Source organism: Psilocybe cubensis, chromosome 2 (assembly GCF_017499595.1).
Source record: "Psilocybe cubensis strain MGC-MH-2018 chromosome 2, whole genome shotgun sequence".
NCBI classification, from domain to species: Eukaryota; Fungi; Basidiomycota; class Agaricomycetes; order Agaricales; family Agrocybaceae; genus Psilocybe; species Psilocybe cubensis.
In genome coordinates this window covers 273,373-299,704 of record NC_063000.1, presented here as the reverse complement: position 1 = coordinate 299,704, position 26,332 = coordinate 273,373, and the positions used below count along the sequence as shown (strand labels likewise).

At 45.7% G+C, this 26,332-nt stretch overlaps 3 protein-coding genes across 3 annotated transcripts; 2 read left to right on the top strand and 1 right to left on the bottom strand.

Annotated features, from left to right (window-relative positions):
* Positions 1–10,244: 10,244 nt before the first annotated feature.
* JR316_0001607 (Polyphenol oxidase 1) lies at positions 10,245–12,420 on the bottom strand (the record flags this gene model as incomplete). Its single annotated transcript, XM_047887409.1, has 7 exons — positions 10,245–10,409; positions 10,466–10,803; positions 10,855–11,001; positions 11,205–11,383; positions 11,450–11,778; positions 11,904–12,011; positions 12,076–12,420. The coding sequence occupies 7 exons, from the start codon at positions 12,418–12,420 to the stop codon at positions 10,245–10,247; spliced, it is 1,611 nt and encodes a 536-aa protein (XP_047752332.1).
* Positions 12,421–16,532: 4,112 nt separating this feature from the next.
* JR316_0001606 (PWWP domain-containing protein2) lies at positions 16,533–19,367 on the top strand (the record flags this gene model as incomplete). Its single annotated transcript, XM_047887408.1, has 7 exons — positions 16,533–16,634; positions 16,917–17,017; positions 17,180–17,889; positions 18,098–18,192; positions 18,280–18,351; positions 18,557–19,145; positions 19,246–19,367. The coding sequence occupies 7 exons, from the start codon at positions 16,533–16,535 to the stop codon at positions 19,365–19,367; spliced, it is 1,791 nt and encodes a 596-aa protein (XP_047752331.1).
* Positions 19,368–21,877: 2,510 nt separating this feature from the next.
* JR316_0001605 (Polyphenol oxidase 1) lies at positions 21,878–23,846 on the top strand (the record flags this gene model as incomplete). The annotated part of the gene is made up of 8 exons (XM_047887407.1): positions 21,878–22,010; positions 22,075–22,250; positions 22,320–22,648; positions 22,718–22,896; positions 22,954–23,049; positions 23,100–23,234; positions 23,288–23,622; positions 23,679–23,846. 8 exons carry the CDS (start codon positions 21,878–21,880, stop codon positions 23,844–23,846), a joined length of 1,551 nt encoding a protein of 516 aa, XP_047752330.1.
* Positions 23,847–26,332: the final 2,486 nt, after the last annotated feature.

Sequence of the window (26,332 nt, the reverse complement as noted above, 5' to 3'; positions counted from 1 at the left end):
CACTTGAGAATTTACGGTTTGGAGTGAGCATTTGTCAGATTGCTGTTGGACCTCATACTAATCGTACCGCACCATTGCATTCTCTATAGTGACTTATGCCAAGACGTTCTATTCCGGAGTATGCCGATTGGAGAGTAGAATACGGGTGAAGTGAACTTTGTCAGTGTGGAAAGTAATCCAGATGTCAAAAAGTCACTGTAATGTGATCTATTATAATGTGACGGTGAGCTGGCATAGCAGCCGCTCCCGACTTTTTCTATGTATAGTAAGTACCGCCTTTTAAACCCACTTCCTTTTTAATTTCCGCCTGAAATCCAAAAACGAAGGGGTGTGTAATTTAAAGATTACAAGCCGCAGCCCATGAAGTGTATTGTCACTCTTAGGTCAGGGATAAGTAGATGAATCAATGCAGTATCCACAACAGTGTGTGGTAACATATTATATTACCACCTCTGTGTTTCTGATCTCTTACTCTCCGAGCTGAAAGAAAATTACAAAGAAGCTTACTTGATGGAGCAGTGCACTGAAAGCTAGTTCAAGCATGTTCAGGACACGTTGCTCTAAGATTAGACTGATTTAAGTATTCCGACGCCGAAAGGGCGGTATCAATACAACGAAATGGGACAAAGCTATGTCGACGTTCGGTTGCGACGCGTTCTAAAACTTTCGTACTTCCATTCAGCTACGCTCAATCATACATGCTTTGAGACCCTTGTGTTTGGGCCAGGCATGGGCCTCGTTTGGATCCCTAAATTTAATTGAAGACATCGCGCAATATATTCATCAGGTAAGATCACTCTAGTATCAGTAATTATGTACATATTTATGAGATGCCTCGGCCGCCAGATCGCAACCTCACCGAATACGTCACCGGGTTCTACATGGTACGTTAATACATTGGGCTTACAAACAAATATGTTTTTGACGGTTTCACAGAGGCCATTTCTGTCAAAAAAGTCCGATGCAAGCGAACCGCCTTGACTGAATAGGTTGTCTTGCCTCGAAATGGAAAAAGACCTAAAATGAACGAGTCGTCCGGTTGCGTCGCGTTTAACATCGCTTCCGTTGCCGAGCTACAACAACCATGGCAAGAGGTGCCCCCGGGCTCGCCGCATTTCTTTCGTGCTCCCCACAACGGCCGTTAACTTGTCGAGCTCGTTGAAAGACTAGGTTTTCGTTCACATTGGTGGGTGTATAATTCTACGACCCAGACTTGCGGATTGTTGACAAGTTCTTTACAGTACACACTTGTTATCCGGCTCCAGAACTCTGACTTAAGGAGAAACGCTTGTGAACACATGCAACTTGAAGGAGGAAATTGTCCAGTGTTTCAATGCCTGCACTTGAAAAATCCGGCGGAAGGAAAGAGTATTTTTGTTTTAAATTGCTAGATTTAGACATTCGTGCTGCGTATATTATATGCGTGTAGACGAATGGCGTGAGGACGTGTGAGACTAGAATTTGCTGGAAGATTCATGTTTCTGGTGAGTTACACCACGCATCATATGGGCTGCACACAAACCGCATTTTCTGACTTTCCATGACAGTATCTCGATTCTCTAACACGACCTCTGGCATATAGAGTCGCCGATTGACGGATCCGCATGTGTGAACAGATGTACGAAGTTGCCTCTTGCCTCTTGCCTGGCGGTTTATTTACTTCTCGGACTTTTAGTTGCCTTCAGTTCTGTGGTGAGTGTGGAGCAACTTCGTCTTCCTCTGTCCGCTCCATTCTTACAGAGCTTCTGGATGCCCCGTACCTGGATGACCTCTAGGCTGAAGGGATGGCTGGTTCATAGAGACCTTTATCTCTACCTTGTTGCTCCCAAGGCGTGTGCGTAAGTTTATATGCCGTTCAAGATTTGAATGCTCACGCATTCATAAGCCAAGATAACAATTGAGGGCAGAAGCCAATGCGTTGCCCTCCGAGCTCCCCGTAAACTTGGAAGGCTGGTCACACCAACTTCCAAGTGGAACGTCCGACACCGTTACAGCTAGTTTTTAAGCATGCTAACACCCCTCCATGAACAAGACTTTCACGGCCGACGTTTGACAACCGCCTGATTCTTTCTATTGTGCATTCTGCTGCCAGCCGTCAGGTTCTGACACAGTACCCATCTAGAAGCTCCGTATTTCTTGCTTTCGATGACACTATGTGTATACTAGGCAAGTAGTGTCCCATTTTCGCTCTTTTTTCTGTTCAACAAATTGATGATCTATTTTTAGACATATGGGCGCGACGGTGAGCGCCGAGGTACAAATTGTCCCTTTCACCCTATAGACATGCTAGTCCTTGGAATAGCATATCAAACGAGTATAGTGAGTTATGAACTAACCTTGAACTTGTGCTCAATCTCTGTCAACTGAGTTTCGACCCGTTCAAATCAGTTCTGGAGTGTTGCAGTGTATTTTTTGCGCTTTAATCGTTTGTCGCAATGATTTGGCTTGATTGGGCCATTCTAATGTTCAACGGTGGCTTGTTATGGTTGATTGAAGCGCCCCTAATAGCTTCAATGACTTGTAATGCGCAAAGAGGGACTTAGAGCATTTTTTCCTCACCCTACTGATGTTCTGAGACTGCTTTAGGATTATGATGTACGTCCGAGGGTTCCTAATAACGCCTCATTTAGACGTTCCATGGTCATTGAAGACAGGACCCGGGAAGCTCCCCTAGAGGTCTGTCCGCTTTTTGCGGATTTGAGGGCCAAAATTTGGCCAAATCATTGTCCTACTTTTGGCGGATTTGAGGGCATTTTGACCCAAGCATTGTCCGCTTTTTGCGGATTTTAGGGCCAATTGGACAAGATTTTTTCAAAAAATTTCCATCACGTCGTCCATGGGAAACGTTGCCCTAAAAGAGCTTTTTTGGGGTAAATTAGGCACCAACAATGGCATTTTGCCAGTAAAACACTTGAAAGCGTGACTCCGGCATTATCCGAGGCCGCAATCAATTTTCATGCCCCGCAGGGAGAAAAAATTTCCCAATTAGGAAGGTCTAAATATCATTGTCCGCTTTTGCGGATTTGAGGCCCAAAACAATGCGGATTTGAGGGCCAAATGTTGAACGACTATTATTAATAAAGTTCACATTCGACCGTGTGACTCTCAGAGTCATATGATAAGTCATGTGAATAGATTACTAAGTAGATAGATGACTAAGTACTATACAGTAGTTACTGTCACTAGTCACATGTAACGCACTCTAGGTGTATATAAGGGCGACGCTAACGCCCTCTAATGACAAGCGGTTTTCACAACCCACTCGAGTAGCTACAACTCAAGTAACACGACCCAAAGGGTAAGTATTAAGTCAAGTCCTTAGCCACTGCGTACATAGACTGTGTAGAGTAGTTTTGGGCACATTATGCTGCTCAACAGGTTATGGGCCCCGTAGCCATAACGACGCAGGCTTGTTAGCCTTGCTGTCGACGGCACTGGCCTAGGGACAATACTTGCCCCATGCTGCTCTGAAAGATAACGCCTATTTTTGGCGATCTAGATGAGTGTGCAAAAGATCTTAATCTCGATTGGATCTTAGATCTGATCTTGAGATTGATCGGGCCTGACCAGCCCAACTGTTTCCTTCTATTTTAAGTTCAGGATGTGAGAAAAGCCTTGCTGACTTATTCTTGTCACAGGCTCAAACTTTAAGCGCACTAAGAATGTCTTCCAAAGCAACCGTATCTGTTTCCGAATTCCCCAAATTCGATGGTTCTAACTATCGTAAATGGGCTGACAAAATGCTTCCCATATTCCTCCTGACTGGCGTTGATGGGGTTATTTCTGGAGATGTCGTGGCCCCTTCTCCAATTGAAGGAGAGCCTGCATTCCCATCCCCCGTTGCTCCGGCAACAACTGTTAACGCAGCTCAAATTGAGCTGTGGAAAATCCAATTCCAACGCTGGTCGTAAAGATCTTCGTCGTTTGAAAAAGCGATGAAAGACTTTAAGGAGCAGAATTCCAAGGCACTAGGTGTCATCGCGAATTCCTTGATCCCATCTATTTGGGAAACAGTCAAGGGAAAGACCGCGAAGGGGGCATGGGATGATCTGAAAGCAAAATACGATAAAGTTCAATTTGTTGAAGTGATGGAGGACTTCAAACGTCTGACCACCTTCAAATTTGATCTTTCGGATCCTACCCCTCAGCTGGCCCGTTTTAGAGCCATCTACGAGCATGTCAAAAAGGTCGAAAATGCGGATCTAGTATCCGAGACCATGGCATGTCTCATCTTATTCTCACGTTTACCCCTTGCGGTATCGCCCAATCAACCGCCCTCCATATATCAAGACCTTATTAATGATTATGGAGACAAGACCAAGATTGATGACATGAAGCTGGAGGCTATCTCCGCTGATATCCGCAATCGTTGGGGAGCGCGGTTTGGTAATCTGGATGACAGGCAAAAGCCTAAAAAGGGTACGACATATGACCCTAAGCCTGCACCAAAGACCGGCCCTTCCCGGGCACCGCAACAGTCGGCTGAACGCAATACTGCGATCCGACCAAAAGGGGAACACCCTCACTATCATCCTTCGAAGACCCCTAATCAGGGACAGTCTCAGGGTGATAATCAGGAGAAGAGAATTCGTAAGCGTGCCCCACGAGGCAAAGGCAAGCAGCATGCACAAGGCAATACAGCCTTAGCGGATGATGTCTTTATGGCATCAACATTGACGGTTCTCGAACCGGCAATTCCAGCTCCCACCACGTCAAGGATCATCGAGATCAACGGTAGAGGAAGTATCTCCTCCCGTACCTCTGCTCCGGCTGGGCCCTGGAGAAATCCGGACACACGCATGGCGCCATACCCGGCTCCTGCTGCCGCACGCAGCCTAGCTTCCAGAATTGGTGTAAAGCCTACATCACAGGCACTCCAGATCATGGAAAGCGTTGCCACGAACAGCTTACAAATTCCTTCGGATGTCTCCCTCGCAGAAAGGTTGAAGACTCCGCCCGCCAACTCTGAAACTATTGACGATCACATGGTCGTTGATGGTGAGATCACATCTCCGGAGATCGAAAAGCTTAATAATGAGCTATTTGGACCGGAACCAAAGCAATGGGGTGATATCCCAAACTTTGATGATCAGAGAGAACAGTCTCCTGATGTTCCTATTGAGGAACGTGTGGATTACGGAGAAGACGATGAGGATCTCTATGATGGTTACTACGATGACCATTTCGTTGACAGGCAAGTAAGTTCTAGTTCTAGCAATTGGACTATAAATAACACTGAGATTCCCACAGGGACTACCCCATCTAGAGACGACAACGACTCAACAGTCGACCGGCCGGAGGAGGAGGAGTTCCCTGTAGATATTTACTACTCATTTGTACATGATGTATACCAAAAATATCTATCTCATTTCGCGTGTTGTCCAGATTGCAAAGGAAAAGGAACTGAAAAACCCAAAAAGGGGAAAGAAGCCATAACGGCTTGGTTAATGGACAGTGGTGCTAGTGTGCACTTTACTGGCAATAAGTCTGATTTCGCAAGTTACCAAGACTTTGCTGAGAATAATCGACCTATTTCACAAACTGCCACTACCACAGTGCCTATCACCGGTTTTGGAACAGTCTTCGTAGAAGTGGTTTCACACTCCGAGGATCTGGGACATGAAGTCCGCCGACTCCATCCTGTTCTATACATGGAACAATTACATGTTCGATTAATGTCGATGGGACAACTCCTGTCGTCCGGCATGACCATAGAAGGAACAGCTAAAGTCCTTCGGTTCTTTGATTTGCCTAAAAAATCATATGGCCTGCAAGCCAGGGCAGATTCAATTGAATCGAACAGACATCCAATGTATTGGGTGCATACGCGCATTGTCTCTGGAGAAGACATTAGCACGTTATCTTCGACTCTTCAAGAGTCAAGTGACCTTTGGCATCGACGCCTTGGTCATCCCTCTGACGATGTTCTAAGACATTTTAGGGACTCCACTAAGAACTTTCCCAAAATAAGTGTACCCAAGGACAAAAATGTCTGTGAAGGCTGCGCGAAGGGTAAAATGACTGATAAGTCATATGACGAAAACCCCAAACGCGCGAAGAAGCCTTTTGATCGTATTCATTGTGATCTCAAGACATTTTCTGTTTATTCCTACCAGAAGTGTAAATACTTCATGTCCTTTTTGGACGACCACACCCCACACGTATGGCTCTACTTTCTTAAAAAGAAGAGTGATGCCGCTGCGGCTGTGAATTCTTTCGAGAAAATGGTGGAAAAACAGTACGGTACCTCCGTCAAAGAATACTTCTTTGATAATGGCGGAGAATTCGTTAGTACCGAGTTTTTGGAACGGCTACAAAATGCCGGTACACGTGCCTGCTTTACAGCTCCCTATGCTCATCAGAGCAATGGTTGAGCTGAAAGACTAAACAGGACAATTATGGAAAAGTCTGAAGCGATGAGGCATTACGCCTGTCTACCGGATAGCTGGTGGCAATTTTGCTGTGCCCACGCTGTCTTCCTATACAATAGGACTCCGGTAAAACGCATTGAGTGGAAGACACCCCATCAGGCCCTTAAGGGGGAGTTACCTGATGTGTCTAAAATTAAAACTTTGGGATGCGCAGCTTATGTGTACCTACACAAGGAGCAGCGTAAAAATAAGTTATCACCGCGTTCCGAGTTGATGACATTCCTCGGCTACGAATCTAATTCGGTGATGATCTTTATGAGATCTCCGAATAATGTGGTCTTTCGTGCGAACAAGGCCCTATTCGATGAAACCTTATTCCCAAAGTGTGAATCTAAGAGGAAGATTCCACCCAACACACGCTTTAATCCTCCAAAACCAAAGGGACCCTCCTTTGAAATCGGCTATGGAAGTGAGTCGACCGATTCCGATAACGACGACTTTCCAATGCCACCTCTGCCGAAAGAGACAGGCGATCAACCGAGCCCACGGTCCGCCAGTCCTCCAAGTTCTATGCCAGGGCCTAGTTCACGTCCTCCTCGTGACGATGACGATGATCAGGATGACGACGATCAGGGATACGTAACACCTCCCACGTCAGGTCAAAGACCAAAAATGCCTGATACACCTGTCAAGCCTCCGCCCAGAAGGTCGGATAGAACTCGGAAAGTACCAGAGCGGGAAGGCAATGTTTACCGACCCGGAACAACAACCGATAAAGATCGACGTAAGAAGCTGCAGACTGTTTCACACGGAGTGGCATCCGTCCCTGATTACGTGCCACTTACTCGATCTAGTAGCAATCGCAATGTTGAATCTGGTATCCCTAATTCAGGGACGGAAGGGGGAGTAGCAAACAGTCTTTTCGCGACATTACTTTCCAAACGGGTCTGCGAAATTATCTGCGCTGCTGATTATGGTCTCACAAAGGATGTCCGTGACTGGACCCTGCGTGATTTGCTGAAATTACCAGCTGACCAACAGAAGGAATGGAGACAAGCCATGAAAGACGAGTTAGAGGTCCTCGTCAAAAGAGAGGTCTATGAGCTTGTCGATCTCCCTAATGGCCGAAAAGCCATCAAATGCAGATGGGTCTACGACATCAAAACTGATGGTCGAAAAAAGGCTCGTCTGGTAGCCAAAGGCTTCTTACAGATAGAAGGCCTAGATTACGATGAGTTATTCTCACCCGTAGTCATGCTACCAAGTGTTCGCACAATATTTGCCCTTGCCGCACTCGAAGGGTGGAAAGTCTGGTCCCTTGACGTCATATCGGCCTTCCTTTATGGGCCGTTAGACGAGGAGATATATATGGAACAACCTGAGGGCTTTGTTCTAAAGGGACAGGAGAAGAAAGTACTCCGGCTTAAAAAGGCAATTTATGGGCTCAAACAAGCCGCACGAGCATGGTGGTTTGAGCTAGACAGAAGTCTAAAAGAGCTTGGATTCACCAGACTATACTCGGACGCCGGCATCTTCATCTCACGTCATACCGACGGCACGTTAGCAATAATGTTTGCCTATGTCGACGACATCCAGATCACCGGACCTAACTCCGAACTCTCACGACAGAAGAGAGATCTCTTCATGAAGAAGTGGGATTGCCGGGATCTTGGAGAATCACGGGAGTTTCTCCGCATGGCTATTGATTACAAAGATGGCAAAATCCTCTTAAGTCAAGCCAACTATTTGGAGAAGGTTCTAACCCGGTTTGGCATGAGCGATGCTAAAGCTGCTAGAACTCCCTTACCCACGGGCTATCGCCCAATGCCGTTCGATGGTACTAGTTCGGCACAACTTCGCTCGCAGTACCAATCAGTGATTGGTTCCTTGCTTTACCTAATGCTTGGAACTAGACCTGACATTGCATATGCAGTGACTCAGATGGCAAAGTTTGCTTCCAATCCATCTGAAGACCACATGAACAAGGCTAAATATATTATGCGGTATCTTGTTGGCACATGCAAATATGCCTTAGTTTATGATGGGAAGTCTCGCGCTGGCCTATATGCCTATTGTGACGCCTCTTATGGAGATGACCAATCAGAGCTCGACCTTAAGCGTCGGTCTGCACAAGGCTACTTCTTTAGCTTGGCAAATGCCGCGGTCATGTGGAAATCACAGACACAGAAGTTAGTCTCAACGTCGTCTACTATGAGTGAATACATGGCACTCTCCGACTGCGCCAAAGATTGCGCATGGATTAAAAATCTATTTGCGGAACTGGCCAAACCAATTTTCCACGTCCCAGTCTATGCGGACTCACATGGTGCAATATTCAATGCGCAGAATCCTGTGACACAAAAAGGGATTAAGCATGTGGAGATTCGCTATCATTACATACGGGAACAAATAGAGCAAGGCACACTCAAGTTATATGCAGTTCCGACTGCTGATAACGTTGCCGACATGTTTACCAAGAATCTAGGTCCTGACCTATTCTTGAAACATAGATCTGCTCTAGGCCTTGAGTTTTACCCGCTAGATTAGTCCGTTCATGAAAACAAGTAGAGTCCCGCCTTATGGCGCGCGCACCACTTGAGGGGGAGTGTTGAACGACTATTATTAATAAAGTTCACATTCGACCGTGTGACTCTCAGAGTCATATGATAAGTCATGTGAATAGATTACTAAGTAGATAGATGACTAAGTACTATACAGTAGTTACTGTCACTAGTCACATGTAACGCACTCTAGGTGTATATAAGGGCGACGCTAACGCCCTCTAATGACAAGCGGTTTTCACAACCCACTCGAGTAGCTACAACTCAAGTAACACGACCCAAAGGGTAAGTATTAAGTCAAGTCCTTAGCCACTGCGTACATAGACTGTGTAGAGTAGTTTTGGGCACATTATGCTGCTCAACACCAAAATCGGGCAAAACAGCGGACAGACCTCTAGGGGAGCTTCCCGGGTCCTTTGAAGACTAGATTTTGATGCTCAAGTAGATATGGTTTAGTACATTGGACGTTTCTGGCGCCATAACAGGGTTGAGTTACGCTGACTTGTTCACGTTTCGGAAATTTCCCCGAGAAGGTCTATCCGGTTTCGCGGATTTGGGGGCCAAAATCAGTAAAATTGCGGATAAGCCCATAGGCCTCCCGGGGCCTGCCTCGTGAGAACAAGCCGCATGCCGGACTTAGCCGAACGTACAAGTAGGGATGAATTTGGCACGTCAAAGCGCGTGAGTTTTCAAATATAGGACTTGCTGCAATGAAAGACGTACATCCAAGGTACGCCCGTTGAGCAATTGAGCTTCGTTGTTGTCACTCCTCAGAATATACTAGGGCATGCGTGCGAGTGTTTGTGCGTGTTAGCGAGCGAGAGGTATGGTGCGCATACCCGAGGAGACGGTCCAATTAGAAAATGGGGAGAAAGGGAAAGGGGGATAGGAAAAAGAAATAGATGTTAGCGATCGTGTTCGAATTTATGTTCATGTACTCGAAGAAGCTCATGCAGCGAATGAAATAAATTTTTTGTTTTCAAGCCAATATCTTATAAACATACTTATCACCGTGGCGCTCACTAGTGGAACGGTCAAATTTGCGAGGGGGAAACAAAGAAAGCGATGACGGTATATTTTTTTGGCGTTTATCCTGTAACCGATCGATACTCTACATATACATTGGCAGCCCTACTAGTGGATACCTCGACCAGGAAAACATTTTGTTCTTGTTTAAATGATAGATGGATGGTTATGTTTTTTGTATATAATTGGATAGGAGGCAGAAAATCATTGCAAAGATACGATACACCAACGTACGCGCAATCAGGGTCAATGTTGTTAGTGCTTGATGTGTTGTGATAAAATTTCCCTAGTCATCACGATGTCCCCCAAGGCGTCCACGAGTAACCTCAGGATAGTGCGTTGGTAGACCCTCAGTAGGGTATTTCGCACCTTCGGAGAGAGTGAGGGGGGTGCTTATCACCGTCACTTTGAGAGATGGGAACTTTTGTAGGTCGACAACCTCTCCGTTGGCCTAGATAATCCGGTTATAAGCAATAATCACAGACATCTCATATCATTTACACGTACCGATACCACAGCCCAGCTAATATTCTCCTTCAAATATGGAATGACGTCCTCCGGGGAAAGGGTTGCATTTGACCTCTCCAAATATTTCTGGTTTATATGCACAAACCCTTTGACTTCTTGATCAACACGAGCGCTACAGTTGGCACACTCCTCGGGGTTGAGGTTGGCGAAAACATCGAAGGTACCGGCAACGGTTTCATGGGAAAGCCATTCCACATGATGGTTGGTGGGTGTTTCGTTTGATATGAAGACGTAAACAGAGAAACTTCCTCCGACCTCATACTGTTTGCATTCAACGCGGACGCTCCATTCGAGCTCGGTTCTTTCGGGATCTGTATCTGAAACGGACAGGTTACTGGAGGATTTATGGTCTGCAATAGGATACTAACTTTCGTCGCTCGTTGCAACGCCCTCGCTGGATTCAGACTGCGAAGCGTTGACAGTCCTGTCATAGCTATAGTTGAATACGTCGCCGGTTCTAATGATGTCTGGAGATTTCCAGTAGTCAGTTTGAGTTCTCCGGAAGGGCAAGAGATCTGTGTCATATATTTAGTGACATTGTGATGCCGACAGGTATACCACTTGCCATCTGTCTGTGAGATCCAGTCGCGGTGTACGTTGTACCAGAGATCGATAACACGATCGACTTGAGCGTGATGCAGATAGAAAATTGGATCGAAAGCTTGGTTGACCTGATGTCAGTGGTAAATCAACGTGGGGATTGCTTTAATAAATTTACCTGCTACTGGCACCTGTCCCATGTTTCCACCAGGCCCTCCTGTTCGAACATGGATTGTTCCATGAATAGCTTCTAATCCCGATGTTCCAAGGCCTCCGCTCGTGAACTCCTTCCAGGTTCTGAGAGAAAAGAGCCTTCTAAAATTTTCGTGGATCTGTGGACCCACAATCGAAAGGACGCTATCATATAAAAGGAGATTAGCTGTGGTAGAATGTTTTGGAACAGAGAAGATATTGTGAACGCACTTTCTAAGCTTGTCAGGCTGGCTATTACCAGAAGCATCTGGATAGCGAGTAGTACGAGGCCAGACATTGAAATCAGGAGGAAACCCAGCATTGCCATTCTTTGGGTATGTGTACGTAAGGAATGGGTTGGGTACCCGAACAAATGCTGTACTTCTGGCTTTGACAATCATAAGAGTAGGATAAGTTGTGATGTGAAGAGGTGGGACCATTGTCGCAGTGTTGTCCCATCCCCAGTATGGCTGACGCAACGCGGCGGCGGCTTCTTCCCAGAGAGGACGGTTATGAGTATATGCTTGCGCGAGCTCGCGTGCAATTTTCTGTATTTCTTGCTGTGGATGTTTTTGAGTCAGTACCAAGAAGGTACTACTTGCAAAATCAGGGAGATATACCTCAAAAAGAACAACATATGGTCGATGCCAGGTCGGGAACAGCAATGATTGGTGAACACAATAACCGCGTCCACCACTTGGTGTGCCGTTCCAGTCAACATAAGGCAGGCCATGTATGCCCGAAATTTGCCAATAGGATGTAGCGTCGCCTTGATACCGGTCGTAAAAAATTTCTGTTGCGTTTATAAATTTAAAGGTCAGTGGCTTTTCTGATGTCCATTTTTTTACAAGCCTTACGAAGTGCTTGTACATATAGCGAGAATTGGCGAAGATTTTGGACAAATGTGGATATTTCAAGCCGTGGATGGGTGAATTGACCAGGCGGTGGCCTAGGTTGAGCACCTTGGACAACGACACGATTAGCCATGTGAGCAACAGTTGCAGAAAGTAGAGGTTATTGAGTAGATCGTCCGTGAAAGAGGGAGATAATTTTTCTAGGTGTTTACTGCCTGCTTTTATGCTAGGATTGACTGTGCTCTTTCCCAATCCACCACGCACTTGGGAGTTATTGAACAAACTTCCAATGTCAATGTGCTGTTTGTACACGCATGACATTGACAGGCTGAATTCTCCGTTAACCATCTTGGGTTTCCGCTGTTGTATCAACACCGGAGAAACTTGTAGCACCCTGGGTACAGCTTCACGGTCTGTTCTGTAATGAAGTTCCTTCAAAAGTGTGATTAATCTGTATATTATGCTGCATGTGTCCAGTGCTGCAAATTTCTACTTCTTCGATGCCCAGTATCGTAAAATACGGAGTCTTCAACGCATATAACAAGAAACTTGAATCCTTGCTCAATGCTATAATTATAGGTCCTTCTTGTTCCTACAAATGAACGTGGGGTGTGAACTCGAATTTTTATTGAATTACTCGCCATTTCCGTTCTTGGGCACAGGAAATACGGAAGCACCGTGGCATGTCCAGACCTTCAGTGAGAGGATGTATGTTTGTATGTTGGGCACCATTATTAAATACACGTGCGTTCTATGAGAACATCTTTTCACGAACGCGGCGGTTCAGCTGTGGTTTGATAGTTGGATACTTTATATATTACACTGCTAGATGCGTCCAGTATTACGACGGTATTTCTTCAATCTTCAGTGCACAATACTGAATCTTCAATGCAAACAACAGAAATTATATCTTTGTCCAATAATGGTTCAACGTTCAACGTTCAATCACAAGGCGGCCTACCTGGTCCTAAAACTGAGAATGTTGCTCAAACTCAAATCTATATTGAACTACTGACCATTGCCCTTCTTGGACATAGGAAATATAGAAGCGCCGTGGCATCGCTAGACCTTCAACGAGATTTTCTTTGTCTGACTTATTAGCTAGCACAATCCGGTACATTCTTTGAGGACACCGTTCAAGAGCTTTTCATTTCCATATGAATATGCTTGTACATTGTTCAGCTGAATGCACTGTAACGTGGTTTGCTATTATTGAGAATAAAACAAACGATTTCAAAGACTTTTAAAGACTTATTTCGAACTTTGAAGTGGGTGATGTGCCTTGGTCTGATGATCGTCCGCGAGTAGCCCACGCTGCGGAAATTACGGCTTCCTCACCGCCCCTGAGTAAAATAAGAGCCCCTGTCAGAGTATTATAGATCACAATGTCAACTGACTCGACACACTCCCTCGCCATTCAGAGAAGACATTTGGTGTTGAACTTCTGCAGAACATGCCCGTGTGCTCAGCGTGTCTCCTGGATGACCTGCACCAAGACTTTGTTTTTGTTTTTGCACTTCTCCGAGTTGTGTTCTGGAGAGGTTTCCTTATTTTACTTAATGTCACATATTTGAGTACCACCATGTCTACGTCTGAGGAAACAGAATAGATGGCACGGCGCATTGATATTGTTTGTTCAAGACATATCCTATCCTACCATTACAACAGCGCAAGTGTCAGTATGACGAGCTTTTATGCAAGTGTACGACTCGCTTTTCACTTCTACCGTTTACGTCCTCCTGGTGGAATATTTGTACCAAGTCGGTCCTCAGAACCACTGTTGTCTACCGGGAAACACCAATAATATGAAATCAGATAGCTTAGAGCTAATGGCTAAAACTAGAGTAGAGTATTAACACACTAGCAAAAGGTATTCAGTGTTGTGCCCACTCTCCCAATTCTGAATCGGCCACGTACTAGTAAATGTTCTGGATTTTTTTGTAGTAAATTAATTCATTTCATTTTCTTTTCTTCTAATTCGTCATTATCTGAATCATTTTTAAATTGAATATGCAGTCGAGGAGATGGTGTATCCCACAAGTTAACGTACAACGCACACTGGTTGTTCAACATTCATTGTACTGGGATTTTGATGGAGTTGGGAGTTGTAGACTACATTTTGGCGGTTCAAGGTGTTGTAATATTGTCGGTGATGTGGCGATATTCTTTTTTAAAAGAAGGCTCCTGTGTTGTGATAAAAAATTGGGGTTGTTGTACGTGTACAGCAGAAGTGTTCTTTTGGTGGAGGCCTGGAATGTGAATGTAGCTGAGTGTATCTGCTTTTTGGGGTTGAATGTAAAGTTTGGTAGAGTGTGAGTATAGTGTGTGAGTGTAGTGTGTGAGCGCGAGATGGGTATGGGATATAGGATATGAGCTACAGGGCGTTGTTGTAGCAGTTTTCATGGGATGGATTCAGAGAGATGGAATATTCATTCAATTCGTACAGGTACAGAGGGCTTAATGATTCGGCGATCAATCGGCATTTTGAATTGGGGATCGGGGATTGAAATGTGCGATTTTATTTTTTGGCCGTTTCATTGGGCAAGATGATAGATCCACTGCCAGTGAAACGTACTAATATTAATAATGGGCCGGCAATTACTCGGCTTTTATGTAGATCTTTGAATTTGAGCTGGTGTACGAATTTGGCATTCTTCACTTTTTGCACTGCGCGAGGAATGAAACGATTTGTGATTTGTGATTCAGAGCCGGCAATGGCTCGGCATAAACTTGAAGGTGAAAAAAAGATCGGAGCCCTAATTATCTTCCCACCCTATATTTAATTATGAATGAAATCTGCTCGTCACCCTAGCATCCCAGTGGACAGGCCTACTTATTTATGTGCTACCAATGTCAATAAAATATAAAATAAAACCAATTTTTGAATTCAACGGTTGGTGATCACTGTGCCAGGGAGTGAAATCACCAGCTTGATTGACACCTGTGCTACTGCTAGTGCGTGAAATTTAAAGATATCTGATTTTGAGCTCAAATTTCAATGGTTGCTGTTGGCGTCCAGCATCCATGGTTTATGGTTAATTGTTAATGGACGTGTGGTGAGTCACGGAGTGTCTTTATATTTTTTTGGAGGGGTGATGACGATAATCGGACCGCGGACGCCGATGTTGAGGGCAAGGCGACTTTGCGTCATCATGTTCATCTCTTTCTGTTGTGTACTACACGTCATAACCGCATCTAATGCAACGCCGACGCGGACACCGACGCCGTTTTCTTTTTCTTTCGTTCTTTCTTTCTTTTGCTTTTTTTCTTTTTTTCATTCTTTTTTTCATTCATTCATTCATTCTTCTTTCTTTCTTTTTCTTTTCCCCCCCCTTGTTTTCTTGTTTTATCAAAGAACAAACGTTTGGGCTCTGTGGATAAACTTGACTTGACTTGACTTACCTTGACTATTCGGAATCTCATCGAGTTTCTTATCTACATATTCTTCTAAATAATCTATATGACCACACGTAGCGGAGCGAGAGCGTGTACATTGGAAAGTGGTTGAAGCTTGAAGCTTGAAGCTTGAAGCTGAAGCTCGGGAACTGGGATGATAATTCATAATACTAATAGAAGACCTGATGCACTTCGCTCTTCGCTCTTCCAAGAGACCCCTCGGTGATCGGGGTACATGTACATCATGTACTGTAGATACAATACATTAGTATAATACAGGACAGCACACCGTTGTTTTGTATGTGTTCCCTTTGACACTGCCCTGCACGCAATAACGCATCCAATGCCATATCTTCACATTTCATACTTACACTTACATTTCACACAACACCACCCACCATCATCATCGTCATTATAGTTTATACACCATTGAAACTTGAAAGGGGGCGAAGAACGCACGGACCGCGTGGGAAAGATAAACAAGTCACATGTCCCGCGAGAGGGGGGTGTGGGAGTGTGGGAGGTGGGATGAATTTGTGCCGCGGGTTGAAAGCAAACCACAAACCACAAACCCACAAACCCGCAAAAGGTTCGCTTTTCTGCTGCACCTGCACCTCGCTTAGGAACCGTCAAAACTCCTTGCTCTCTTTTCTTAGCCCACGTTGCTGGGTTACATACCGACCTCCCCCTTTTTTTGAGAGGCTTTTTTTTTATATCTCCTCCACCGCTTCCGGTTTGGGGTTTCGAATCCGGTTTCGATTTCGATTTCGATTCCTCGTCGTCGTCGTCGTCGTCGTCGTACCGTCCATCCATCCATCCGCTACCTTCCGTGCTGGGGCGTCTTTGGTAACCGCCATCACCACCCACCACCTTCGAATACGCAGATATCCTGCAAGAGACAGACTCAACAGACACGGACACGAGAAACATAACAGAGCTGAGATAGGCCGTTGCCGTTGTTGAACGTTAACGCTGAAGCAACACCAGACAAGAGCCAAGACAAGAGACAAGAGACAAGACAACGAGAACGAGAACGAGAACGAGAACGAGAGAAGCACGACACGATGAGCAAGAAATCGACAAAGGCTACGAAGGAGTTTCGGCAGTATGAGACGGGCGACCCCGTCCTTGGAAAAATTCGCGGATATCCACCGTGGCCTGGCGTTGTGAGTTTCTTTTGCTTTTGCTTTTACTTTTTTTCTTCCGCCTTCCGCCTTCCGCATTTCTTCCTGCCTCCCGCCTCCCGCTGCTGCTGCCGCTGCCCATATCACCCATTACAAACGCCAAAAAGCGCGCTTGACGCATCGTGCTTGTGATGCGGGCGATAGCGATACGTAGGGGGGGGGGGCAGCGACCGGGGCAGGGGGTCAACCATGCATGGTATGAATGTGAATATGCACAGGTTACTGATGATGTTGCGTTTGTCATGCTCGCTTGCTGTCGTCTAGGTCGTCGATCCTGCGTCCGCGCCGCCCGCGGTGCAGAGCGAGCATCCGCCCGGCAAGAAGGCGACGTTCCATTGTGTGCTGTTTTTCCCTACTGGTGACTAGTACGTGTCTCGTGTCTTTCTTTGCTTTCCCTTCCTCTACCCCTTTCTCCTCCTCCCCCATCCTATCCTATCCCAACCCTTCCCAATCCACCCAAACCCCACCACGAATCCACTCCCCACCCCCAAACTCATACACAAAAAGCTAACCATGCAACCTAACAGCGCCTGGCTGCACGCCAAAGACATGTCCGCGCTGAAACCGCACGAAATCGACGCGTTCCTCGCGGACGAGACGAAGAAGCGCAACGGCGAGCTGCGCGAGGGGTACCGCATCGCGCGCGACCCGAAGGCGTGGATGCTCAAGCGGCTCGAGGCCGCGCAGGCGATGCAGGAGGCCGAGGAGAATGCGCAGGTCGATCAGCTTGAGAGTGAGGGTGCCGAGGGGGGTGAGGGAGTAGAGAATGGGGTGGATGGGGAGGGGGAAGGGGGGAAGAAGAAGGGTATGGCGGGGAAGAAGAGGAAGAGGGAGAGGGAGAGTGAGGCTGGAGAGGGTGTGTCCAAGCCCGCTAAGAAGAGCGCGAAAGCGAAGAAGGACAGCGCGGAGCCTGTCTCATCTTCCACTACCCCCGCGGGCGCAGCGAAAAAGTCGTCAGCTAACACCACCAACAACAACAACGCGAACGCGTCGTCGGTAAAGTCTGGTGGGAAAGGGCGGAAGAACGGAGCCAAGTCGAAGATGAATGTTGAGTCGGAGGATGATGCGGAGGGCGCGGAGGTGGATGCTGCGGATGGTATGGGTGGGGGTGGGGGTAAGGCTAAGGCTAAGGGGGATGGTGTAGGATCGGGATCGAGTTATAAGAAGGAAACGGAGAAACCTTCGCCGCCCCCTGCGAAGAAGGCCCGCCGCGATAAAGAGGAAGATGCAGATGACAGTGCGTGTTCTTTCTTTCTGTTTTTTGTTTTGTTTTTGTTTTTGTTTTTTTTCTGGTTTTTCTGTTTTTCCTGTTTTCTTGTTTTCCTGTTTTTTTTCGTCTTTTTTGTCTTTTTTTCCTGTCATTTCTTCTTTCCTTTTTTTTAACGATCTTTCTTTTTTGCGTTCTTTGATACACTTGACATGCTGACACTTGAACGCAAATTCAGGTAAAACTGGCGACCCGCTCTCGATGAAAGTCCGCGATTGGAGACATAAACTCCAGAAAACATTTTTGAGCGCAAAAGCTGTTGCCAAACCCGAGGTGCGTGCCCCTTTTTTGTTTTTTAAAATTTTAAATTTGGAAATTTTGGGAATTTTGGGAGTTGACTGTGATTTATGGTTTATTTAGGCTATGGCTGAGATTGATCAGCTTTTCACGACTGTTGAGACGTATGAGGAGATGACGATTGAACAGTTGCAGGTAAGTCTTGGTTTTTCTTATTTTATATTTTGGAAGTGAGATCTGACGGTTTTGCCCCTTTTTTTTTTTTTTTTTTTTTTACTTTGCTGCATATTTCACTGCTACGCGTTTCCCCCCCATTTCCCATTTCCCATTTCCCATTTGTATCTTATCCAACTTCATCCACGTCCCACTCTCACCGTCGAAACAAAAAAAGTTCTCAAAGATCGGTAAAGTAATGCGCCACATTGCCGCGCTCCCGGACGATAAGATGCCCCCGAGGGACTCGGAGTACAAGTTCCGTGCGCGCGCGAAGGGGTTGGTGGATAAGTGGCATGCGATTTTGAATGCGAATCGGGGTGCTGCTGGCGCGGGTGCGGGTGCGGAGGAGGGAGGTAAGGAGGTTGGGGCTGGGGCTGGGGAGAAGAAGGAGGAGAAGGAGAAGAAGGAAAAGGAGAAAGGGGGTAGAGGGGTGAATGGGAAGGATACCAAGGAAAAAGAAAAAGAGAAGGAGAAGGAGAAGGAGAGTAAAGAGCAGGATGCGGAGGGCGAGCAGGATGTTGAGATGGGTGATGCGGAGGGCGAGCCTGAACATGAGCATGAAGGTGAAGCTGTAGCTGTAGCTGAGCAACCTGCGCCGACCACTGCTGCTGCTTCTGCTGAGGAGGGTACGGTGGACGCGGCGAAGATGGATGTGGAAGAGGAAAGTAATAAGAATCAGGAGGAGGCGAAGAAGAATAAGGAGGAGGCCGAGGGTCAGGGAGGAGAGGAGGCTGTGACGAAGACTGCCAAGGGGTTGGATTTGAATGGGGATGGTACGTCTTCTTTCCTTTCCTTTTTTTTCGTTTGTTTGGTTTTCGAGCGTCTCGACACTAACGTGTCTTTGTTTGCTGTTTTTTTTCTCTTTTTTTTTAGGTACCGCCGCCTCCACCGCTGCTGCTGCTGCCGCTCCCACTGCTGCTGCTGCTGCTGGGGAAGACGAACAAGATGCACATGCGGACGCGGACGCGGATGCGCCGATGGCTGTTGATGCGTGATGCGTGATGCGTGATGCGTGGTGATTCAAAATTGGGCAGAAGGGGGAATGGTTAAAGGTGTTTAATGGATAGGAAGGGGTAGGGTAGAGTTAGGAGACATGATATCTTATCATAAGATACGCTATTGATAGTGGCGGGAGCGGTGTTGCTAGCCTGTTCTTTCTTCTTCTTTTTTTTTTCTTTTTTGGTACCGTTTTCTATTACTTTTTACCGTTTTCTCTTTACTTGTTTCAAGTTCTACATACTCTGTTTTTTTTAAGAAAACCGCGTTTGGTTTTTTTTTGTTTGTTGGCGTTGTTGGTTTTGTTTGATTGATGATTTAATTTTTTTCTGACTGACTGACTATGTGATTGTGCTTATTTCATTTCGTTTCTTTTTCTTTTTCTCGTGTGTGTGTGTGTCAATGTGTGTGTGTGTGTTTATATTACTTGACTGTGTCTGGCTCAGTGGGACTCGAGACAATCCTGGAAAGATCATTCTCGGAAATGAGGTGTTTGGACAGGAAATGCCAGTGGCCCTTGAAGCTTGAAGCTTGATAGCTTGAAATTTGAAAGCTTGAAGGGCGAAGAGCCAAGGTCCAAGGCACCGATGGACACTGGCACATCACATCACACCCAGCCACAGTACAGATCGTGTCAAGATGCCCAACGCAGCGCACCCATCACCACCCATATTGGTACGTACTATTTATAATTACTATTTATAGGTAGGTGTATACCCAAAACGAGATTCGAGAACCACACATTGACACATTAACACATTTACACATTGACATTGCAATTTGTCCTTCAAGTTGTTGTTTGTTGATCCCTGTAAGTACGCTAACTACTTTGACACCGGCTGTGTGCTATGGATCTCCCATCGTCCCGATGTGCGACTCTCCCTTCAAGCTTCAAGCTTCAGGGCTTGACGTAGTTCACGCCCTCAATCGACATTGATGGAAGCAAACTACCCACACGGACGGGCATTCCAGCCCCCCTCAGCATATCCATTCACACGCCCTTGATCCACTCACCGCTTCCATACAATGCACCTTTCATAGTATGCCTTAAAGCGCTTTATGAGTCCAGCCAGCCGACCCAAGTGCATTGGAAGGAAGAACAGGATCGACGTCTTATATTACCTTGGTAGCTTTGCTGTTGTCTCTAAGAATAATACAAATCTGTACTAGTTCATCTGTACGAAATTATCTTACACACACGTTGTCCGTTGTCTGTTGTCCGAGTTGGTATCCAGAACTGACAACTGAGAGCTGAGGTGGACATATGTAATAGATAGCGGGGTACGTAGACCCGGGTGTATGGACAAAACTGCTGGCGTTTAATTAAGTGAGCGAGTGAGTGTCTCCCGAACAAGAGGAGCGAAAAAAAAAGTACAGATGTGCATCACACCCGCACTCATCGCTGCTGGCAGCTAGTTTAACACCAGATTTAAGTCCGGTCACTAGACATTTTAGGTGGAAAATTATCACGAACGAATCGTCTTTCCTGGAGCCTGGAGAGGACGGAGTATGGGCCTTTCGAAACGCGCTAGAACATCAACACCACAAGGTTTTCACGGAAGATAACCAGATAGCGTGTTAGCATGGAAACGGCGAGCTCGAGGAAGTATGTATAATGTAGTGCAAATCGTGTTGCAGGCTGCCCACGCGCATGCGTGGACGATCATCAGACACAGCACGGATTTCAGATTAAATCTTTTAAAAGCATATCTTGGGTCATTCAACCGAACAGCGTAAAATCTGAAGCGGATTTATGGCGATAATGGAATAGCTGTGGAAAAAACTTCGAGATAAATCTTTAAAAGCAGGTCATGGTTTCCTCATTCAACCGAACAGCTTAAAATCTCAAGCGGATTCGTGATAGCATGAAATGACTGTAGAAAGATTTTTTCAAAGAACGGACGTATAGTTGGTTTTGTGTCGGCCAATATATAGCATCACCGAGAGTTAAATACCATTACATTTCTATATTTTCTGTCCCTCAAGAGAGTGATTGAGGAGTAGTTCAATATCGATCTGATAACACATCACACGCTTATTCTTAGGAACATACAGGCCACCTTCAGATAGTATTATTGGACAAAGATTTATTTTTGTTGTCTGAAGTGAAGATTCCATACTTTACGATTTTGGGGAATTAAAGCAATGACATTTCAGTACTGGACGCGCCGTCAGGCAGCTTAACATGAGGATTATTCGCAGATTTGAAGGGGCTTTATCGCAAGATAAGACGCGAAGCTGTGGACGGAGTGCCACGATCCTCTTTAGTGTTGTTATATTTAAATAGAGACTGCCCAAAATGGGCTAGCAAGGTTCCGCCTGACAATTATATGCGTCCACATGCTGTATTGTGCGATTCTTCGATGTCTTGCAAGAATGTGATATTTGGGAAAGAGTATGCTCGAATACAGCTTAAAAGCAGGCGGATACACACCTTGAGTATTCATCGCCCCTCGATTCACAGTCATCAATCCCCTCAATAGTCTCTACTTTTCATACTATTATTTCGATGGAGCCTCATCGTATCCTTGTGGAAGGTGTTATGCCTCGGCTACCGGCTGGTCAAAACCCACCTCCCAGACTCGAAATCTCCACATTTGTCGAACATATTCGCCAGTTCTCACTATACGTACAAGCACTGCGTGAGTGTTCTGATGATGTGCATACCTACGAAGGCGCTGACCTTGCATAACACCGATGCAACAGAACAAATTTATGACCAACATAAAGAAGATGTGACGTCCTATTGGCAAATTGCGGGCATTCATGGCCAGCCTTATGTCGAGTGGAACGGCACTTCAAGCGAAAATGGTCGCGGCTTTTGCGCACACAATACAGAGATATTCCCGACATGGCATCGACCGTACCTCGCTCTTTTTGAGGTATATCTTTCTATTTTTTCTTTTTTTTTGCAATTTATGCGTATTTGGTATTGATGAAAATATTCACAGCAAGAAATACAAAGGCACGCACGCAACATTGCGGCGACATACACGCATGATCGCCCAGCCTGGGAGGCAATAGCAGCGGAGTTGCGCCAACCCTATTGGGGATGGGATAAAGTTGAAACAATGACTCTACCGGCGCAGGTCACAACGTCGCCTACAGTTGAAATTATCAAACCCGACAATCTGGCACGTGTGTCTGTTCCAAACCCATTCTTGACATACGCATATCCAGCGGGTGAAAATTCGGTGTTCGCGTACCCCTTCAATGTCTGGCCGCGTACTGCACGCTACCCTGATGCTTCGGGTAAAAGTCAGCCTATTCTGCTGAATAAGTGCGTTTATCTTCTCTTTTCCTTTCCTGATATGTTATGTCGCCTCTAAAATTATGTTCTGTATCACAGGAGCCTTAAATCAATAGGCAGTCAAGTCGAAAACAACGTTAAGAGGCTCTTTTCAATCACAAATTGGAACGAGTTTGTACTCGGAAGCGAGACAACGGTTGGATTGGAGTTCATTCATGGCACAATGCATTTTCATTCGGGAGGGCCGAATGGCAACATGTCACATCTTCAGGTTTCAGGTACATTGACTGAGAACATTGTCGCCTCGATCCAATACTGACATTAGGTCAACAAAGCTTTCGATCCAATTTTCTATCTCCATCACGCTCAAGTCGATCGTATGGTCGACCTCTGGCACAGTGTACACAAGGACTGGACCAAGGATACCAAAGGTATGTGTCACTCCCATCGACAAGTTGTTTACACTGATTATATGAGTTAGATCTGCTCCCCTTCCTGAGGACTCAAACTGACTATTGGCAATCTCCAGAAATCATCAAGCCCGGCGACGTATTTAACTATACCTACGACAATGATTTATCTGTATCCGGCGAAAGTTTAGCAGAAGACAAACAAAGTTAGTATTCCATTGCAAAAACCACCAATTATCTTGTAACCTGTGCGTTTCAGATACAGATATCGTGAGCACTGAGGTTCAGTGGAGCGTCCGTGTTGAGTGCAAAATGTACGAGGTGGGGGGAAGTTTCTCTGTCTACGTCTTCATGTCAAAAGAAGTTCCCTCCGACCATCCGGAGTGGCTGTTCCACCCCTCCTTTGCCGGTACCTTTGATGTTTTTGCCAACCCCGAGCCCGAGGAGTGTGCCAACTGTACCGCTCATGCTGGTGATATAATCAAAGGATTTGTACACATAAACCAGAAATTGGAGACATTGAACTTGGACTCCCTTGATCCCGAGAACGTCATTCCTTACTTGAAGGAGCACATCAGCTGGGGAGTCTTGAAGGTACGTTTGCATTCCAGTGAACGTTGTTGTCTTGCTTATGAACACAACCTCAATAGTCCAACGGTGAAGTTTTCGACTTACAAAGGTTCACATCACTCAAGGTGACGGTGATATGCACGCCCATTACCCTCACCGTCGGTGCAAAATACCCTAAGGAGGGTCAACCAAAGATCTATCCTGAAGTTACTCGTGGACGCGTCGGAGGTTATCGTGATGGTGCATAGAGCCTAGAGGAATCAATCATCAGCGCATGCATAAGCATGTGTATCTTTCCTTTCCTTTTTTACTTCCATTAAGTTTATCCAAAAAATTCCGCCGCCCATCTTTGTAGATCACTCACCTGCCAAACATCCATTTCCATAATAACCAGAATCCTTTCATGGTCGAGGTATGCCTTTGTATAGCTACCAATGTATGCCTAGAGAATCCATTCGGTTATGGAACTGATTGGTCCTTCCCGGTATGAGTAGATCTAGTAAGATACCACTGGGGCTGGGCTAGCCTCGCGAGCCAGGCCTTCTGTGAATCTCGTCTCTTTTCTAGATAAGGCAGGTACCGAGTGATATGTTTGTACAAATGTTGTCTTTATTTATGTCGTCAAACATTGATCGGAGTGCGAAAAGAGAGAGATTCACAGAAGGCCTGGGACAAACGGTTCGGATTTGAGGGAATCCTCGTTTTGTGACTCGGACTTAGTGAAAAAAACGCGATTTGCCTCAACAACAACCTTCCACAACTTAAAAAAAAAGTTGTCTACAGAATCATTTAGATAGGTTTCTTTTACAATAAAATTCATTTTTACAAGGTCACGAAAAAAAAATTTTTTGAGAAAAAAATGACTTGTAATTTGAGCCGAAAAATCATATATCATGGCGCAGGTGAACTGCGTCTAAGATTAGATGGCAGGTCCGGGCGGTTAATGAACCCAGTCTCTGCAGATGAAACAGACAATGAAAGAGACATACCTGCACATCCCACCTCCATCAAAAGTGAACCTCTGGATACCCAGATTGTCCCAAATGCAGTCTCTACATCCTCTGTAGATTCAAATCATGCTTCAGCTTCAGACAGTATGGGCGAGTCTAGCATGCAGGGTTTCACCTTGACATGGATCTTGAGGAAATAGAGGAGGAGTACGATGTTATTGAGGATTCAGAGGATTCAGAATTTGAGGGGGAGGGGGACGGGTAGTGGTCGCAATCGACGTAGTTGTTCGAATTTCAACAAGTCCGACGTGACAAAGCGTGACTCGGCCAAAACCGAACCGTTTGGCCCAGCCGTTTCTGACGAAACCGAGCGGAGCTCGAAATATGCTGAGTCAGAAACGACTGGTGTACGAGCCTAGGGCTGGGCTTGTGTTTTGGCCGACTTGTGTTTGTGTTTGTGTTTGTGTTGAGATTTGGCACTGTGTGTGCAGATCTTATTTGTTTGTCATTTGTCAAAACATGTACAAATATTATGCCGAAGGTCGGTTGGCCATGCCGTTATGTGCCGCCACACCACACTTCAAGAGCCTTTGATGTGTGAACCTTTTGTTTATTGTGTTATTACGATGAGCTGCTTTGAGTACATTGCGGGAGGACGTATGTCACAGAGGAGAGGTTTATTGTGTGAATGGGATTCAAAGTTTTTTTTTGGTTTGCGCGTCTCTTGCGGAACCTGATATGGAGTTAAAGCCTACTGGTACGTGAAGAAAGTGTAGTGCGAACTACTTACTAGGATAGGAATAACTTGCTACTCGTGAAGTTTCTGATTTGCACCCTGTGCGTACCGTGACCGTCCCGGCTTTGTTGGCATTCATAACGGAGGCTATCGTATTCTTGTCGACGGATATTTTCCAACTCTAGATCTCTTTCTGTCGTGACCTGGAGGCTGGGCACATTGACTGGACTGGCTACTCTCCGATCCAGAAAAAGAAAAGGAATACTCATGCGCAGAGAACAAAGTTTTTTGCTTAATCAGTACGAGTGCCGGTGCAGCGTGGGAAAAGCTTTTCTTCAATCAACGGAGGTCCAGACAAAAATAGAATGACGAAGTATCCGTTGACGATAATCCGACGGGTCCGTGCGAGAATGCGTACAAGTTCATTCTTGGTGGCTGAGGTTGTGGACAGGTGATTCAGTACACCCGTTTAAAATGGTATGGTATGCACAATTAGGTCGTTCCTGTACGCGTTCAACCTTGGTCTTTACCCCAAAGATTCCGCAGGAGATGAACAAATTTGAACTACATCGACATACTGTACTCCTTGCTGTTTTTGCATGCAAACGCGACATCTTCTCCGCAATGTACTCGAAGCAGATCATGCAGTGAGTAGAATTAGCTGTATTTTCTCAAGAAATTAGGTTTGGTGCTTAGTTCTCTGCTTTGTGGCTGAGCGCTGAGCGGCCGCATCGAACTTGTGACTTTCTCCACATAATCTGTGCTGAAGATAATAGTATCATTGTGTATAGAGTATACCCATAACGTCTCTATACGCGTGGAGCTAACAACAATTTTTTAAAAAAAACTTTACGAATAATCATGCCTGCCAACCTGTTGCGAGCACATGTTGCATCCATCGTCTTATTTCAGTCTTTACGAGAAGCCTTAGTGCCCGCCAGTTCAGCTTAAAAGACAAGAATGCACACGTTGTGAATTCACCGCAAATCCTTCTTTGCACCTGGCAATCTACCCAACATTTACCGCAGTTTGTTGTATTATTACTCCC